Source organism: Scyliorhinus torazame, chromosome 6, assembly GCF_047496885.1.
Source record: "Scyliorhinus torazame isolate Kashiwa2021f chromosome 6, sScyTor2.1, whole genome shotgun sequence".
NCBI lineage: Eukaryota > Metazoa > Chordata > Chondrichthyes > Carcharhiniformes > Scyliorhinidae > Scyliorhinus > Scyliorhinus torazame.
The window spans coordinates 240,465,963-240,482,227 of record NC_092712.1 but is presented as its reverse complement, the minus strand read 5'-3'; the positions used below and the strand labels follow the sequence as shown (position 1 = coordinate 240,482,227).

Below are 16,265 nucleotides of genomic sequence, written 5' to 3'. Positions count from 1 at the left end.
TATTACAATCACTCTTCCCCAGTAGGTAAGATTTTAAGAACATAAGAACTAGGAACAGGAGTAGGCCATCTGGCCCCTCGAGCCTGCTCCGCCATTTAATGAGATCATGGCTGATCTTTGTGGACTCAGCTCCACTCTCCGGCCCGTACACCATATCCCCGAATCCCTTTATTCTTTAGAAAGGCATCTATCTTTTTCTTAAAAACATTTAAAGAAGGAGCCTCAACTGCTTCACTGGGCAAGGAATTCCAGAGATTCACAACCCTTTGGGTGAAGAAGTTCCTCCTACACTCCATCCTAAATCTACCTCCCCTTATTTTGAGGCTATGCCCCCTAGTTCTGCTTTCCCCGACCAGTGGAAACAACCTGCCCGCATCTATCCTATCTATTCCCTTCATAATTTTATATGTCTCAATAAGATCCCCCCGCATCCTTCTAAACTCCAATGAGTACAGTCCCAGTCTACTCAACCTCTCGTCATAATCTAATCCCCTCAACTCTGGGATCAACCTAGTGAATCTCCTCTGCACTCCCTCCAGTGCCAATATGTCCTTTTTCAGGTAAGGAGACCAAAACTGAACACAATACTCCAGATGCGGCCTCACCAACACCCTATACAATTGCAGCACAACCTCACTAGTCTTGAACTCCATCCCTCTAGCAATGAAAGACAAAACTCGATTAGCCTTCTTAATCACCTGTTGCACCTGCACACCAACTTTTTGCGACTCGTGCACCAGCACACCCAGGTCCCTCTGCACAGCAGCATGTTTTAACATCTTACCGTTTAAATAATAATCCATTCTGCTGTTATTCCTCCCAAAATGGATAGCCTCACACTTGGCAACATTGAATTCCATCTGCCGGACCCTAGCCCATTCACCTAACCTATCCAAATCCTTCTGCAGACTTCCGGTATCCTCTGCCCTTTTTGCTTTACCACTCATCTTAGTGTCGTCTGCAAACTTTGACACATTACACTTGGTCCCCAACTCCAAATCGTCTATGTAAATTGTGAACAACTGCAGGCCCAACACTGATCCTTGAGGGACCCCACTAGTTACAGGTTGCCAACCAGAGAAACACCCATTTATCCCCACTCTCTGCTTTCTGTTTGTTAACCAATCCTCTACCCATGCCACCACTTTACCCTCAATGCCATGCATCTTTAGTTTATGCAGCAACCTTTTGTGTGGCACCTTGTCAAAAGCTTTCTGGATGGCGAGCGATCGGTGCTCTCCATCCCAAAACTCGTCACCTAAAATGCAGCCAGACATTCGAACTCCCACTTCCATTTGACACTCACTTGAAAGGTCCCTGGAAGGAAGTCCCGCCCATGAAAACTGTTGGCCAATCCGATTTTTTGGACAGCTCTACAACCTGGCCAGGAACCGCGCGGCAGTGGTCTGAAGTGGTACTGCGGCCCTCTGCCTGAACCCAAGATACCTTGGGAGAGGGGCGATTTCAACATCTGAGGGTAGGCCAGCAAAGGTGTCCCAGAGCTCCAAAATCCCAGTGGGAGGATGCCCCGACATTGAGGAGGCCTTAAGAATGAGGCACTCACCCCACCCGAGTTGGGGAAACGATTTAATGTCACTCTTCCCCACCCCCCCCTCCCTCCCACATGCTCCCACCTACAAATTGAGGCTGGGTGGGTTAAGGCTCTTAAATGGCAAATAGGTGGCCACTTAAGGTCCTGAATAGGTGAAAGGGTGGGTTTCCTGCCTGAGACACTGCCTACCCAGGCATGAAATTGCATTTGGGTTTGGGGGGTGAATTGTCCATGCAATTTTTTGTTCTGTCCCAATGGGAAACTTCCCCGAAATCCACTGTGAGCCGGATCATTGCAGGGCATGTAGTCACCAGCCAGGCGAGAGTGCAGACTGCAGACCAACCAGAGAACTAGGTGGCCCAGTAGAGATAGGTGTAATCCTAGAGCCCGTACCTTCCACCTGGAAGAGGCTGAAGGAGATGACTGCGTGCAGTTAAATTGCGTGGCGGTGCCCCAGGTGGCCCTCATAACGATTGCGGTGAAGGTAAACAGTCATTTGCTGGACATGGACATGGAACTGGACACTGGCATGGCGGTTTCCCTTGTGGGACAGAGTAAGTTTGAATGCATTAAACAGGTCATACAGAATTTGGACATAACAATACCAAGGCCCCCTACACTCTTGAGCCATTGGACATTGCAGGTACCACCATGACTCTGATGGTTTCTGGTCACCAGTCGGAGTGCCTCCTGCCTGTCGCGGTCAGGCGACAAGGCCTCAGCTTATTGGGCCATGATTGGTTGAGCCATTTACAGCTAAATTGGCACATTGTCCTCCAGATGAGGTCTGGGACTTAAGCGAGTACCCCGAAGATAAAAGAGGCCATAGTTCGCATTCATGTCAATTTTGGAGCCCAGCCTCAGTGTTTATATGCATTGTTGGAAAAAGTAGAAACTGAACTTAGTCGACTGGATATTATCAGGGGTATCATCAGGCCCTGCATTTTGTGGATTGATCAATGCCGGTTTTAAAACCGGAAGAAGTCTTACAATACCAGGTTAAAGTCCAACAGGTGCCTGGATCACTCTGGTGGTGCCCTGCACCACAGCCTACAAGGGTCTCCCGCTTTGTAGTGATCTGCTGTGCCCTCCAAACTTGGCACAACAGAGGGGCAACATGCTGGAGGAGGAGGAACATGTGGCCTGATCTGAGGAGGAGAAGGAGGAGCCGGATTAAGAGGAGCTGGAGGATAAGCCGGAGATGGAGGACAGGCGGCGGCAAGATTCCGACATGCCAGGACCAGGGAGGCCTTTGTTGTCTCCATATTCCCATGGGACGAAGTTGGGTCCATCAGCTCAAACCCCCCCCCCAGCCCCCCATTTCCACCCACCCATATCCCTCCCTCCCTCCAAAACCCTTCCACCCCCATTTCCCTCCCTCTCCCCAATGGGCCTGTGATGGCATTGCCAGCAGGTCGCTGGACAAGACAGGAGAGTGATAATAACTCGCTGTGATGAAAGCTCTGGTGCTCCTCTTGTTTCTGCAAATGTCTGACTCCTGTCTTCCTGCTGACAGCGGACTCACACCCATCCTCTGAACGGTATCGGGCGGGGGGCGTGGGTGAGGGAGCGAAGGTCATCAAGAGGTGGGGGTACAGGCAGGTCTGCTTTGAAGACTAACGCTACGGAGGCTTCACATGTATCAGGTGTTACATGTTTTAATAGTGAACATTTTTACATTTCCATTCTCCCTAGCTAAGATAGTGAACCCCCAGAGCCCACTCATCGTCTTGATCTTTTGTGGTCCAGTGCTACGTCTAGGTCCCCAAAATGGATATCAGAGGTTTAGGCAGCCTGTTGGTTTCCGTGCCCTGTGGCATTTAATGTCCTTGGCGGACATCCTCTGGAGGGCCTGGGGCCGGAGTGCCCCAGCCGACATATTGGTTTCACAGGCGTCGCCGTGCCACCCTATTCTATCCGCAGCCCTTGAGATGCACCAGTATCAGGAGGGGGGATTTCAGAAGAACTGGAGACCGCCTTCGCCTCCTTGGTGGCAGGCCCTGTGGTGGCCTCCAACACTTCCTCCTCCCTGACGGTGCCCTTAGAGCCCTAGGACACTCCATGAGATGACGGGGAGCTGGAGTGAGCTCCAAAGATCTCTGAATCATCTGGTGTGCCAATCCTGGAGGCTCCCCATTGTCTGCACCATGGTTTCGACACCCTCAGCGATGGTCCTCAGTGATTGGGCCATGCTCTGCAGTGCCTCAACAATGTCCACCTGCGTCTGGGAGATCTCCCTCATCGACTGGAACATGATGTCCAGGCCCTCAGCCATGGTCACATTGGGCACTACCACTCGATGTGAACATCGTGTTCTAGTTTTCCACTGCAGTCGCTACCCTAGTAGTGTTGGTCTAGATGCCATGCATTGCCGGCACCATCTCCTGCAGTCCTCCAAATGGCTATGTACTCACTAGAATGCCACTGACATCCCCTCCTGAATCTCATGGCTCTGGCCTATCGTCTGCATCAGCTCCGGCATAATCTTGTTCAGAGCCTCGTCATCTGACTTGGATCCAGCTGAGTTCTGGCATCCAGAAGCCACCGACTGGTGTCTCCCTTGGATGTTCCTACCTCTTCCTGATGTGCATCAGCAGCTGAGTGCTGCTCACCAGATTGTGCCCCAAAAGCCTTTGCTCTGATATCGCCCACCGAGGTGTGCGTCTCTACGCTGGTGGAATATGCAGGTGATAGCTGTGACGCCTCAATGGTGGTCTCCTCAGAGCTCTCCTCCAAGGTGGTCTTTTGGTTGCCCCGGGGGGGGAGTAACGGCTCCAGATGGTGCGGCCTCACCAGATGTAGCTCCTGCAAAACAACGGACATGTGGTCAGTGAGAGGGAAGGATAATTTTGTCTGACATGACCAACATACTTGAGACAGGTCATCTGGATGAAGGGGCAGTGGATCCTTACCTCTGCGGCAAAGGCCAGCCTCATGTCAGTGACTACTTTCTCCTCGGACAACCCCACAATTTCCAGGGCCCGTTCCTCATGAGGGGTGAGGAGTCCGAATCTCTGGGATTCTGTCCCCTGTCTGGCCCTTTTCCATTTATTATGGGCTATCTTCACCTGCGGGGACAAAGAGAGGGTATTGTGAACTGCACCTTTGGTGAATCAGGGGGTGTGTAGCAGATGGCATGTGTGGGCACCACACCTGTACATGAATGGGTTGTGCTTGTTGGTGGTTCCAGCGGGTGCTGAGGAACAAACAAGAAGATTGGATGTGGGGAGGGTGCGAGGTATCAGCCAGTGATTTGGGAAGGGAGCGGTTTGGAAATTTGTTGGGTGGCAGATGGAACTGATGCCAGAAGAGAGGTGGTAACTTACCCTTGCAGCTCTTGTGCAGGTAGTTGGTCTTCTTCCGACATTGGACGGCAGTCCTTGTCATGCTGCGGAACTGACAGTTGCTGCCACTGCTTCCCAGGCTGCATTGCTGACCCTGCTGCTCGTCCTCCGACTCCCATGTGGGGACAGGTTGGCCCATCTCTCATCCACAGTGTTGAGAAGCCTGGCCAGGAGCCAAAGCGAGGAGCAGGCCTGTATGCTGCCATGTTTGTGTGTTGACTGGGAGTGAGCAATGAGTGAGCGTTTAAAAGCAGCTACCCCGTGTTAGCGGCAATACACTGAGGCGAGAGTCAAGCAAATCAGATGGCAAGGGAGCCAGCAATGTCGAGAATCTCGTGGTGGCTCATTTTTGGCACTAAGTGCCATTGAATATGGGCCTCGATTTCAGCAACGCGGCCATCAAGAAATACAAACGTGTCCATTTTTCTGTTAAATCCCGCCCATTGTGTTTTGGCCTCAAACCGCTTTCTGTGGTAGTGAATTCCACAGGCCCACCACTCTCTGGATGAAGAGATTTCCCCTCATCTCAGTCCTAAATGGATTACCCTGTATCCTTAGACTGTGAGCCCTGGTTCCGGACTTCCCTGCGACCTCAAACATCCTTCCTGCAAAACTATGAGGGGCATGGACAAAGTGGATAGTCAGAAGCTTTTTCCCAGGGTGGAAGAGTCAATTATTAGGAGACACAGGTTTAAGGTGCTAGGGGCAAGGTTTAAAGAAGATGTGCGAGGGAAGTTTTTTACACAGAGGTTAGTGGGTGCCTGGAACTTACTGCCGGAGGAGGTGGTGGAAGCAGGTACGGTGGTGACGCTTAAGCGGCATCTTGACAAATACATGAATAGGATGGGTACAGTGGGATATGGACCCCGGAAGTGTAGAAGGTTTAGGTTAGATGAAATGAAAATCGCTTATTGGCACAAGTAGGCTTCAATGAAGTTACTGTAAAAAGCACCTAGTCGCCACTTTACAGCGCCTGTTCGGGAGGCTGGTATGGGAATTGAACCGTGTTGCTGGCCTGCCTTGGTTTGCTTTAAAAGCCAGCTATTTAGCCCAGTGTGCTAAACCAGGTTAGATGGGCAGCCTGGTGGATGCAGGCTTGGAGGGCCAAAGGGCCTGTTCCTGTGCTGTACCTTTCTTTGTTCTTTGCATCTACCGTGTCTAGTTCTGTTAGAATTTTATAGATTTCTATGAGATCCCCCCTCATTCTTCTAAACTCTAGCGAGTATAATCCTAACCAACTCAAGCCATCCTCATGTCAGTGTGACCATCCCAGGAATCAGTCTGGTAAACGTGCGTTGCACTCCCTCTGGAGCAAAAACATCCTACCTCAGATAAGGAGACCAAAACTGCACACAAAAGTGCAGGTGTGCTCTCACCAAGGCCCTGTATAATTGCAGCAAGACACCCCTGCTCCTGTAGTTGAATCCTCCTGCTATGAAGGCCAACATACCATTTGCCTTCTTTACCACCTGCTGCACTTTCAGAAACTGGTGTACATGGACACCCAGGTCTCTTTGCATATTCCCCTTTCTTAATCTATATCCGTTCAGATAATAATCTGCCTTCCTGTTTTTGCTACCAAAGTGGATAACCTCACATTTATCCACATTATACTGCATCTCCCCACACAATCAACTAGTCCAAATCACACTGAAGCATCTCTGAATATTCCTCATAATTCATCTTCACACTCAGTTTTGTGTCATCTGCAAATTTGAAGATATTACTTTGTGATCCCTCATCCAAATCATGAATATATATTGTGAATAGCTGGGGTCCTAGCATTGATCCCTGCGGTACCCCATTAGTCACTGCCTGCCACTCAGGAAAAAAACCTAATTTCTTTCTACTCTTTAGATTATAGATTATGAGAGTAAACTTGCTCAGAATATGAAAACAGATAGTAAAAGTTTCTACAAATATATAAAACAAAAAAGAGTGGCTAAGGTAAATATTGGCCCTTTAGAGGATGAGAAGGGAGATTTAATAATGGGAGATGAGGAAATGGCTGAGGAACTGAACAGGTTTTTTGGGTCGGTCTTCACAGTGGAAGACACAAATAACATGCCAGTGACTGATGGAAATGAGGCTATGACAGATGAGGACCTTGAGATGGTTGTTATCACTAAGGAGGTAGTGATGGGCAAGCTAATGGGGCTAAAGGGAGACAAGTCTCCTGGCCCTGATGGAATGCATCCCAGAGTGCTAAAAGAAATGGCTAGGGAAATTGCAAATGCACTAGTGATAATTAACCAAAATTCACTAGACTCTGGGGTTGTCCCGGCGGATTGGAAATTAGCAAACGTGACACCACTGTTTTAAAAAGTAGGTTGGTAGAAAGCGGGTAATTATAGGCCAGTTAGCTTAACTTCGGTAGTCGGGAAGATGTTGGAATCTATCATCAAGAAAGAAATAGCGAGGCATCTGGATGGAAATTGTCCCATTGGGCAGTCGCAGCATGGGTTCATAAAGGGCAGGTCGTGCCAACTAATTTAGTGGAATCTTTTGAGGACATTACCAGTGCAGTAAATAACGGGGAGCCAATTGATGTGGTATATCTGGATTTCCAGAAAGCTTTTGACAAGGTACCACACAAAGGTTGCTGCATAAGATAAAGATGCATGGCATTAAGGGTAAAGTAGTAGCATGGATAGAGGATTGGTTAATTAATAGAAAGCAAAGAGTGGGGATTAATGGGTGTTTCTCTGGTAGGCAATCAGTAACTAGTGGTGTCCCTCAGGGATCAGTGTTGGGCCCACAATTGTTCACAATTTACATAGATGATTTGGAGTTGGGGACCAAGTACAATGTGTTCAAGTTTGCAGATGACACTAAGATGAGTGGTAAAGCAAAAAGTGCAGAGGGTATCGAAAGTTTGCAGTGGGATTTGGATAGGTTAAGTGAATGGACTAGGGCCTGGCAGATGGAATACAATTTTGATAAATGTGAGGTTATCCATTTTGGTAGAAATAACAGCAAAAGGGATTATTATTTAAATGATAAAATATTAAAACATGCCGCTGTGCAGAGAGACCTGGGTGTGCTAGTGCATGAGTCACAAAAAGTTGGTTTACAGGTGCAACAGGTGATTAAGAAGGCAAATGGAGTTTTGTCCTTCATTGCTAGAGGGATGGAGTTTAAGATTAGGGCGGTTATGCTGCAATTGGATAAGGTGTTAGTGAGGCCACACCTGGAGTATTGTGTTCAGTTTTGGTCTCCTTACCTGAGAAAGGACGTACTGGTGCTGGAGGGTGTGCAGAGGGCAGCACGGTAGCACAAGTGATTAACACTGTGGCTTCACAGCGCCAGGGTCCCAGTTTCAATTCCCTGCTGGGTCACTGTCTGTGCGGAGTCTGCACGTTCTCCCCGTGTCTGCGTGGGTTTCCTCCGGGTGCTCCGGTTTCCTCCCACAGTCCAAAGACGTGCAGGTTAGGTGGATTGGCCATGATAAATTGCCCTTAGTGACCAAAAAGGTTAGGAAGGGTTACTGGGTTACGGGGATTGGGTGGAAGTGAGGACTTAAATGGGTCGGTACAGACTCGATGGGCCGAATGGCCTCCTTCTGCACTCTATGTTCTATGTTCAGAGGAAATTCACTAGGTTAATCCCAGAGCTGAAGGGGTTGGATTATGAGGAGAGGTTGAGTAGACTGGGACTGTACTCGTTGGAATTTAGAAGGATGCGGGGGGGGGGATCTTATAGAAACATATAAAATATGAAGGGAATAGATAGAATAGATGTGGGCAGGTTGTTTCCACTGGTGGGTGAAAGCAGAACCAGGGGGCATAGCCTCAAAATAAGGGGAAGTAGATTTAGGACTGAGCTTAGGAGGAACTTCTTCACCCAAAGGGTTGTGAATCTATGGAATTCCTTGCCCTGTGAAGCAATTGAGGCTCCTTCATTAAATGTTTTTAAGATAAAGATAGATAGTTTTTTGAAGAATAAAGCGATTAAGGGTTATGGTGTTCGGGCCGGAAAGTGGAGCTGAGTCCACAAAAGATCATCCATGATCTCATTGAATGGTGGAGCAGGCAAGAGGGGCCGGATGGCCTACTCCGGCTCCTAGTTCTTACGTCCTTATGTTCTTTGTTTCCTTTCTGCCAACCAGTGTTCTATCCAACTCAACACACCACCCATCCCATGCGCTTTAATTTTACACGTTAATCTCTTACGTCGAACTTTGTTGAAAGCCTTCTGAAAGTCCACATAAACCACATCCACTGGTTCCCCCTTGTTGACTCTACGAATTACATCCTTGAAGAATTCCAGTAGACTTGTCATTAATTAATTCCTTTCATAAATCCATGCTGACTCTGTCCAATCCTGCCACTGTTTTCCAAGTGCTCTGCAATTAAATCTTTTATATTGGACTCTGGCATTTTTCACACTACCAACATCAGGTTTACTGGTCTATTCCTTGTTTTCCCTCTACCTCCCTTTTTAAATTGTACGGTTACATTAGCTACTCTCCAATCTGACCTACAGCCTATAGAATCTTGAAAGATTACCTTCAATGCATCCACTATTTCTAGGGCCACTTCCTTAAGTATTCTGGGATGCAGATTATCAGGCCGTAAAGATTTATCGGCCTTTAATCCCATTAATTTCCCCAACACCATTTCCTTACTAATACTGATTTCTATCAGTTCTTCCCAGGTTACTCGGCCCAATGCCAGGGCCCCTCGAGATTACACAGGCCCTTCAGCTATGGATTCCAGCCTCAGGATGGGTAAGACCTGTTAGTTGTTTTGTTGCCCTTTCATTGAAAATATCCTTCCTCCCTTGTGGGGCCAGACCCCTCAAAGTCATGCCTAAAGTGCAACCCCACCCCTGCCAAAATTTCCTCCCACCTTCACCTAGCAACATAGCCTTCACCCTCTCTACTGCCCTGTAGGTGCCAATCCCGGAACCAGAAATCCTCCCCAGGGATGGGAATCCCCCTCAGACCTCCACTCAACTCCTCTGGAAAGGCCTTGGCCTCTCAGGCCGCTGCTTCGGCAAGACCCCCTGGACCCGCAACCCTCTTAACTGGATCCCCTACCCCTGTGCTCTCCGGTGCCCTCCCTCTCATGGAATTTTCTGGTGGATAATGGTGACCTGCATGCTCACCACCGAACTCTCCCATAAACCAGTTATAAATTGTGCCATTGTGACATCATGCTGGCGAGGCTCGAATATGAAATCAGGGGTGAGATCACAGCTGGACTGCTGTACGATATTAATACATTAAAATGAGATTCCTGACCTTCCTGAGCAGTTATCCCATTACATCACTGGTGGGGGGATATGAAATTGCAATCTCTCCGGCGAGAATCTCGTTTTTTGAGTCTTGAGATATTTTGCGTCCATGTCACCGTTTGCGTGCTATTGTTTTAGAACAGTTTAGAGAAGGTTCACTTGATTCATTCCTGGGATGAAAAGTTGGCCTTAAGGAGAAAGCTTGAACAGTTTGGGCTTATGCTCCTTGGAGTTTGGAAAAAGAGAGGTGATCTTATTGAAATATTTAAGATCTTAAGGAAACTTGACAGGGTAGATGCTGAGAGGATGGTTCCCCTTATGGGAAAGACTAAAACTAGGGAACACAGTTTAATAATAAGATGACCCCCTTTGAAGACAGCGATGAGGAGAATTATTGAATTTATTCAAGGCTCAGTTAGACATATTTTTGATAAAGGAGTTGGGGGTTATGGGGAATACAGGAAAATAGAGTTGAGACCACGACCGGATCAATCATGATCTTATCGAATGGCAGAGTAGGTTGAAGGGTCGGATGGTCCACGAGTTGCTCCCATGTCCTATGTTGCCCCTGACGAAAAGAGGATCTATCAGAAATAGGGATGGGACTTCCAGATCTGGGTACCTCCGCCAATTTGGAAGGTGCCCAGAATCTCCATGACTTTGCAAAAATCTAGGCCTTCATATTCTATTTGACTCAGAGCTAAACTCACACCCCATACCCTCTCAGTCACCTACCACTTTCACTTCCGAGAAGTCGCATATTTCCACTCCAGCCTCAGCTCATCTGCTGTAAACCTCAACCATGCCTTTATTGCTTCTGGACATGACTATTCTAATGCTCTACTGACCAGCCTTCCATTTTGTATCTTACATAAACTTAAGCTAATCCAAAACTCTGCCAGGTGACACTGCCAGGATGTCCAGGTGGCACTGCCAGGGTGCCTGGCTGGCAGTGTCAAGGTGCCTGGGTGCCAGGAGGAGTGCTAGCATACCACCCTGCCCTTTCCCCGACCACCTTGGGGTCTCTAATGCCCTGCGAGACCCTCCACGGTGCCATTCAGCCTGCTTCAGGTTTGTGTAGACCAGTACTAAACGGTGCCCTGGCCGTTGACTCCCTGGTGCCAAATGAGCTTTATGGTTCACCAAGCGGAGTGAGTTGGGTGACTCGCGATTGGCCCAGCACCTGGCGCGGAGTGCGATTTGGGGCTCTTGCACGATCCACTTGTTGCACCTGACTGTTTGGTAATTTTACTCATTTTCTTGATGGTCTCCTTCCTTGTATGTGTGCCTAGATGTTCTCTTGTCAGCTTCCTTGATTATTATAATACTCGTTTCTGTTAGCTTTTGAAAATCCCTCAGCTCTGTTGAGGCCTTCAAACTTGTACAGGTACAACCTTGGGACCTAGTCTGTGCTGGATTTTGGATCTTGCCAGTTTTAGGGGAATAAAATTAGAACCTTAATTAAATAGGAGATAATAAGTAATAAGTTTCTTTTTATTAAAGTTTGAGAAAAATACATAAAAGTGAAGAAATAACACCTGAAATTTTTTTTAATAATGAGGTAAGTAAGACTGATTTGCAGGCTGTGCGGAGTTCAAAATACAGTGCATTACTTTCACTATCAAGACTTATCTGTTTAATTAACCATGGTGGCCAAATTGGGCAGTTTGGGCTGAGTCAGGTCGGGCGGATCAGGTCGAGGTGATTGAGTTGGGGGTCAAGAGTTGTTCAGCCCATTCAGAAAAACCCAGCATGCATAACTAGTTCATCGCGCCACCATTTGCATGCAGCACCTAGCCAAATTGTGCTGGAAAGTTATTTTACTCATTTAATAACAATTAAAATTGATGCAAGGCAGTTTATGAAAATGTCTGATTTTCTAGATTTAAAGTACTGTACCTGTATAAATAATTTGGAACTTGAACTGACAGATCTATATTATTAACATTAATTATTTGTACCTTTAGCTGTACCATTAAATGTTAGATGTGCAAACCGATCACTCACAGTATATACTGATTTTACCCAGCTTTTCTTCTGTATACAATATTATTTAAGCACCATTTATCTCCTTCTGAGTAATTTAAAAAGTAGTTATTTGTGATCAAGTTTTTAAAATGGGATTTCGTCTGACTTAAACTGAAAATAATGTAGATATTGTGAATCTTTTTCTGCTCTACTTTGTTTTAAAGATATATTTTATTGAAAACATTAAAAAATTCTTACATACAAAGGCTTAGCTATATCATCATAGAATTATCATAGAATAATTCTATGATGATATAGCTAAGCCTTTGTATGTAAGAATTTTTTAATGTTTTCAATAAAATATATCTTTAAAACAAAGTAGAGCAGAAAAAGATTCACAAAAAGATTCGCAGAAAAAGGCTTAGCTATATCATACAAACAATTGGTCATTTTTATTTCAACAAAGTAACAGTATCAACCCTAAATCTCCTATCCCCCCTCAGCCCCACTGGCCTCTCTCCATTATCCCCTCTCTTCCTAACCCTCTAACTGCTGGCCACGGGCAGGTCCTTAAAGAAAGTGATGAACAGCATTCACCTGGAATAGAACTTTTCCTCCGACCCTCTCAGGGTATATTTAATCTTTTACAATCGCAGGAATTCTGCCAGGTCACTCAACCATGCCGAGGCCCTTGGTGGTGCCTTCGATCTCCACCCAAGCAGGACCCGCCTCCAAGCCACCAAGGAGACAAAGGCCAAGACGTCAGCCTTTCCTCTCCCTCAAGGAGCTCCGGGGAATCTGGACACCCTAAAGATCGCCACCAGTGGACATGGCTCTAGTTTGACCCCAACGATCTCCGACATGATTTTAAAAAATGAGACCCAGAACCCAACTAACTTGGGCAGGATCAACCGCGCGCAGGAGGAGGTAAAGTTCACGCTATGCAGGATCTCACTCCATACCCCTTCCTCTATCCTGAGGCCCAGCTCTAATTCCCACTTCTCCCTCACCTCTTCTCGTGATGGTTTCCCTGTCTCCAGCAAACAGTCATATATATCGGAGACCTTCCCTTGCTCCATCTCATCCTGTGACAGCATCCTATCTATCAGTGTGGGTCTCAGAAACTGGGGGACTGAGAGCAACTCTTTATGAATGAAGGGCCTTACCTGCAACTCGCCTTTGGAGTTGAAACTTATCCTCCATCTCCTCTAGATTTGCAAACCTACCTTCCACAAATAAATCCCTGAACCTCTCAACCCCTCTTCTCCTCCATATCCTGTACATTGCATCCAGCCTTGATGGTGCAAACCCATGATTATCACAGATTGTCGACAATAAAGACATGTCCCCCAGTCCAAAATGTTGTCTAAACTGGTTCCAAATTCTTAAAGATGCCACTACTGCCGGGCTCATCGAGAATTTGGCCAGGGAGAATAGAAGAGGGGCCATAACCAACGCCCTTAGACACGACCCTATGCAAGAGGCCTCCTCATCCGACCCCACCTCGCACCAGACTCCTCAAACTACCTTCGCAATTTCCTAATGTTCACTGCCCAGTAATAGAGCATCAGGTTCGGCAGCGCCAATCCACTTGATTGTCACCCTCTCTGCAGGAAAGCTCTTCTAATCCTAGGAGTCTTTCCCGTCCAAACAAAAGGAGAGATTACTCTATGTGAGAAAAGATTTAGGGAGGAAGATCGGAAGACTCTGGAACACAAATAGAAACCTCGGTAAAACATTAATTTAGACCATGTGTACTCTCCCAGCCAAGGTTAGTGGGAGGGCATCCCATCTCCTCAGGTCCCCCTTCACCTCCTCCACCAGACTGGTCAAGCTCAATTCATGTAACAGTGTCCAATCATGAGCCACCTGAATCCCTAAATACCTAATCTTCGCCTTGGCCAGCTTAAAAGTCAACCTCCCCAGATCTGTCCTCTTCCCCAGGGAATTTACCGAAAACATCTTGTTCTTGCTCATGTTCAATCTATACCCTGAAAAGGATCCAAATTTTTTCGACAGTTCCATAATTTCTCCCATACCTGTTAGAGGATCAGAAAAATACAACAACAAATCATCCACGAAAAGGGACACTCTATGTTCCCCTCCCTCTCTCAATACCCTTCCATTCCTCTGATGAGGCTGGTTTAGCACACTGAGCTAAATCGCTGGCTTTTAAAGACGACCAAGGCAGACCAGCAACACGGTTCAATTCCCGTGCCAGCCTTCCCGAACAGGCGTCGGAATGTGGCGACTAGGGGCTTTTCACAGTAGCTTCATTGAAGCCTCCTTGTGACAATAAGCGATTTTCATTTCATTTCATGATCTAAGCGCATTGGCCAATGGTACAAATCATTAGCGCGAACAATAGTGGAGACAGCGGGCATTCCTGTCTCGTGCCCCTGTGTAGCCAGAAATATCCTGAGCTCGCAGCATTGGCCGGTCACTAGCCGAGGGGGCATTATATGGCAGTTTCACCCAGGAAATAAAAGTGGGACCAAACCCAAATCACCCCAAGATCTCGAAGCGGTAGCTCCATTCCACACGGTCAAATGCCTTCTCTGCATCCATGGAGATGATTACCTCCCGCACCTGCTCCACAGAGGGTGACATGACCACATTCAAAAGCCTCCTGATGTTGGATGACAACTGTCCAACCCAGTTGGACAAATCCTGACAAATCCTGTCTGGTCCTCAGAGATCACTTCTGGTTGGCACCCCCCAAAACATTTCACCAGAACCTTAGCTAGTATTTTCACGTCAGTGTTTAATAATGAAATAGTCCTATCAGACCCACACTCAAGGAGATCTTTATCTTTTTTGGGGGTTAGAGAAATCGAGGCCTGCGTTAGCATGGCAGACAGCACACCTGCACTGCACTGTAAATTCTATAATTCTAAAACCTCTCGACAGAGAGTTGTTGAACATTCCCAGTAAGTGCGATGCCAACAAGGCCGCGAACTGTTTGTAAAATCCGGGCAGAAAACCATCTGGCCCCAGTGTTTTCCACGATTGCATGGAACCAATGCAGTGTATAACTTCCTCCAACCCCAACGGTGCCTCTAACCCCTCCTTGTTCACCCTTTCTACCACTGAGAAGTCCAATCTGTCCAAATCCTCCGGCAGCTCAGACTTGTACAGCCCTCGATAAAAAACCTCAAAAGTTCCATTAATCTTATCCAGTGCAGTAACCAGCTCTCCCTCCCTCATCTTTAACCTGAGCTATTTCCTATGTGGCTTCCTGCCGTCTCAATTGGTGGGCCAATATCAACTAGCTGTATCCTTGTACTCATAAATGTCCCTTACAAACGGCGAAGCTGGCTCACCGCATTCCCCATCGATTCAAGCTCAACCATCATTTGTAGCCTCATTCTCTCTGCCAACAACTCTGCCGTAGGGACCGTGGAGTATTATTGATCCAACTCCAAGATTAAGTCTACCAACCTTTGTCTTTCAGCCCTGCCAGCCTTAACCTTGTGGGCCCTCTACAAAATTATTTCTCCTCTGATCACCGCCTTCAACACTTCCCAGAACGTGGAAGGCCAGACCTCCCCATTCTGGTTGGAATCTACGTAATTCCCTATGGCCGAAGTCACCCTTTCACAAAACCCCTTATCTGCCAGGAGTGATGTGTTCAATGTCCATGGTGGGCACCTTGCTCGGCCCATCTCTAATTGCAAATCCACATAGTGTGGAGCATGGTCTGATGTTACTATCGCCAAGTGCCCAGCTCCCACCACCTCTGGGAGTAACACCTTTCCCACTATTAAAAAATCTATTCTGGAGTGGGCCTGGTGCACATGAGAGAAGAAGGAAAACTCCCTCTCCCTTGAGTGACTAAATCTCCATGGATCCATTCCTGCCCTCCATCTGTTCCACGAACACAGCCAACTCTTTTGCCTTACCAGAAGTAACCTGAGACCTGGGATTTGACCTGCCATTCCTTGGGTCTAATACACAATTGAAATCTCATTCTATAATCAACTGATGTGAGTCCAGATCAGGGATGGTTGCCAACACATTTTTGATAAAATCTGTGTCGTCCCAATTTGGTGCATTTTTCTGCTCCGTTTAAAAGGTTACAGGAATGACCAATTGGGGAAGTCATCAATAATGTGATACGGTGATAAGGTGACTGCTTGGGGAAAGTAATATACAGATTGACG

General features: G+C 47.1%; 1 protein-coding gene across 3 annotated transcripts in view; it reads left to right on the top strand.

Annotated features, from left to right (window-relative positions):
• LOC140425352 (E3 ubiquitin-protein ligase MARCHF11-like) overlaps window positions 1-16,265 on the top strand; it is a 363,309-nt gene that overhangs the window by 341,274 nt on the left and 5,770 nt on the right. Inside the window, exon 4 of one of the 3 annotated variants that reach the window (XM_072509532.1) lies at window positions 9,543-9,625. The exons of the other annotated variants lie outside the window; for them this stretch is intronic. Within the exon in view, the coding sequence (XP_072365633.1) occupies window positions 9,543-9,625 (83 nt within the window). The remainder of the gene's footprint in view (window positions 1-9,542; window positions 9,626-16,265) is intronic. 3 annotated transcript variants of the gene reach the window in all.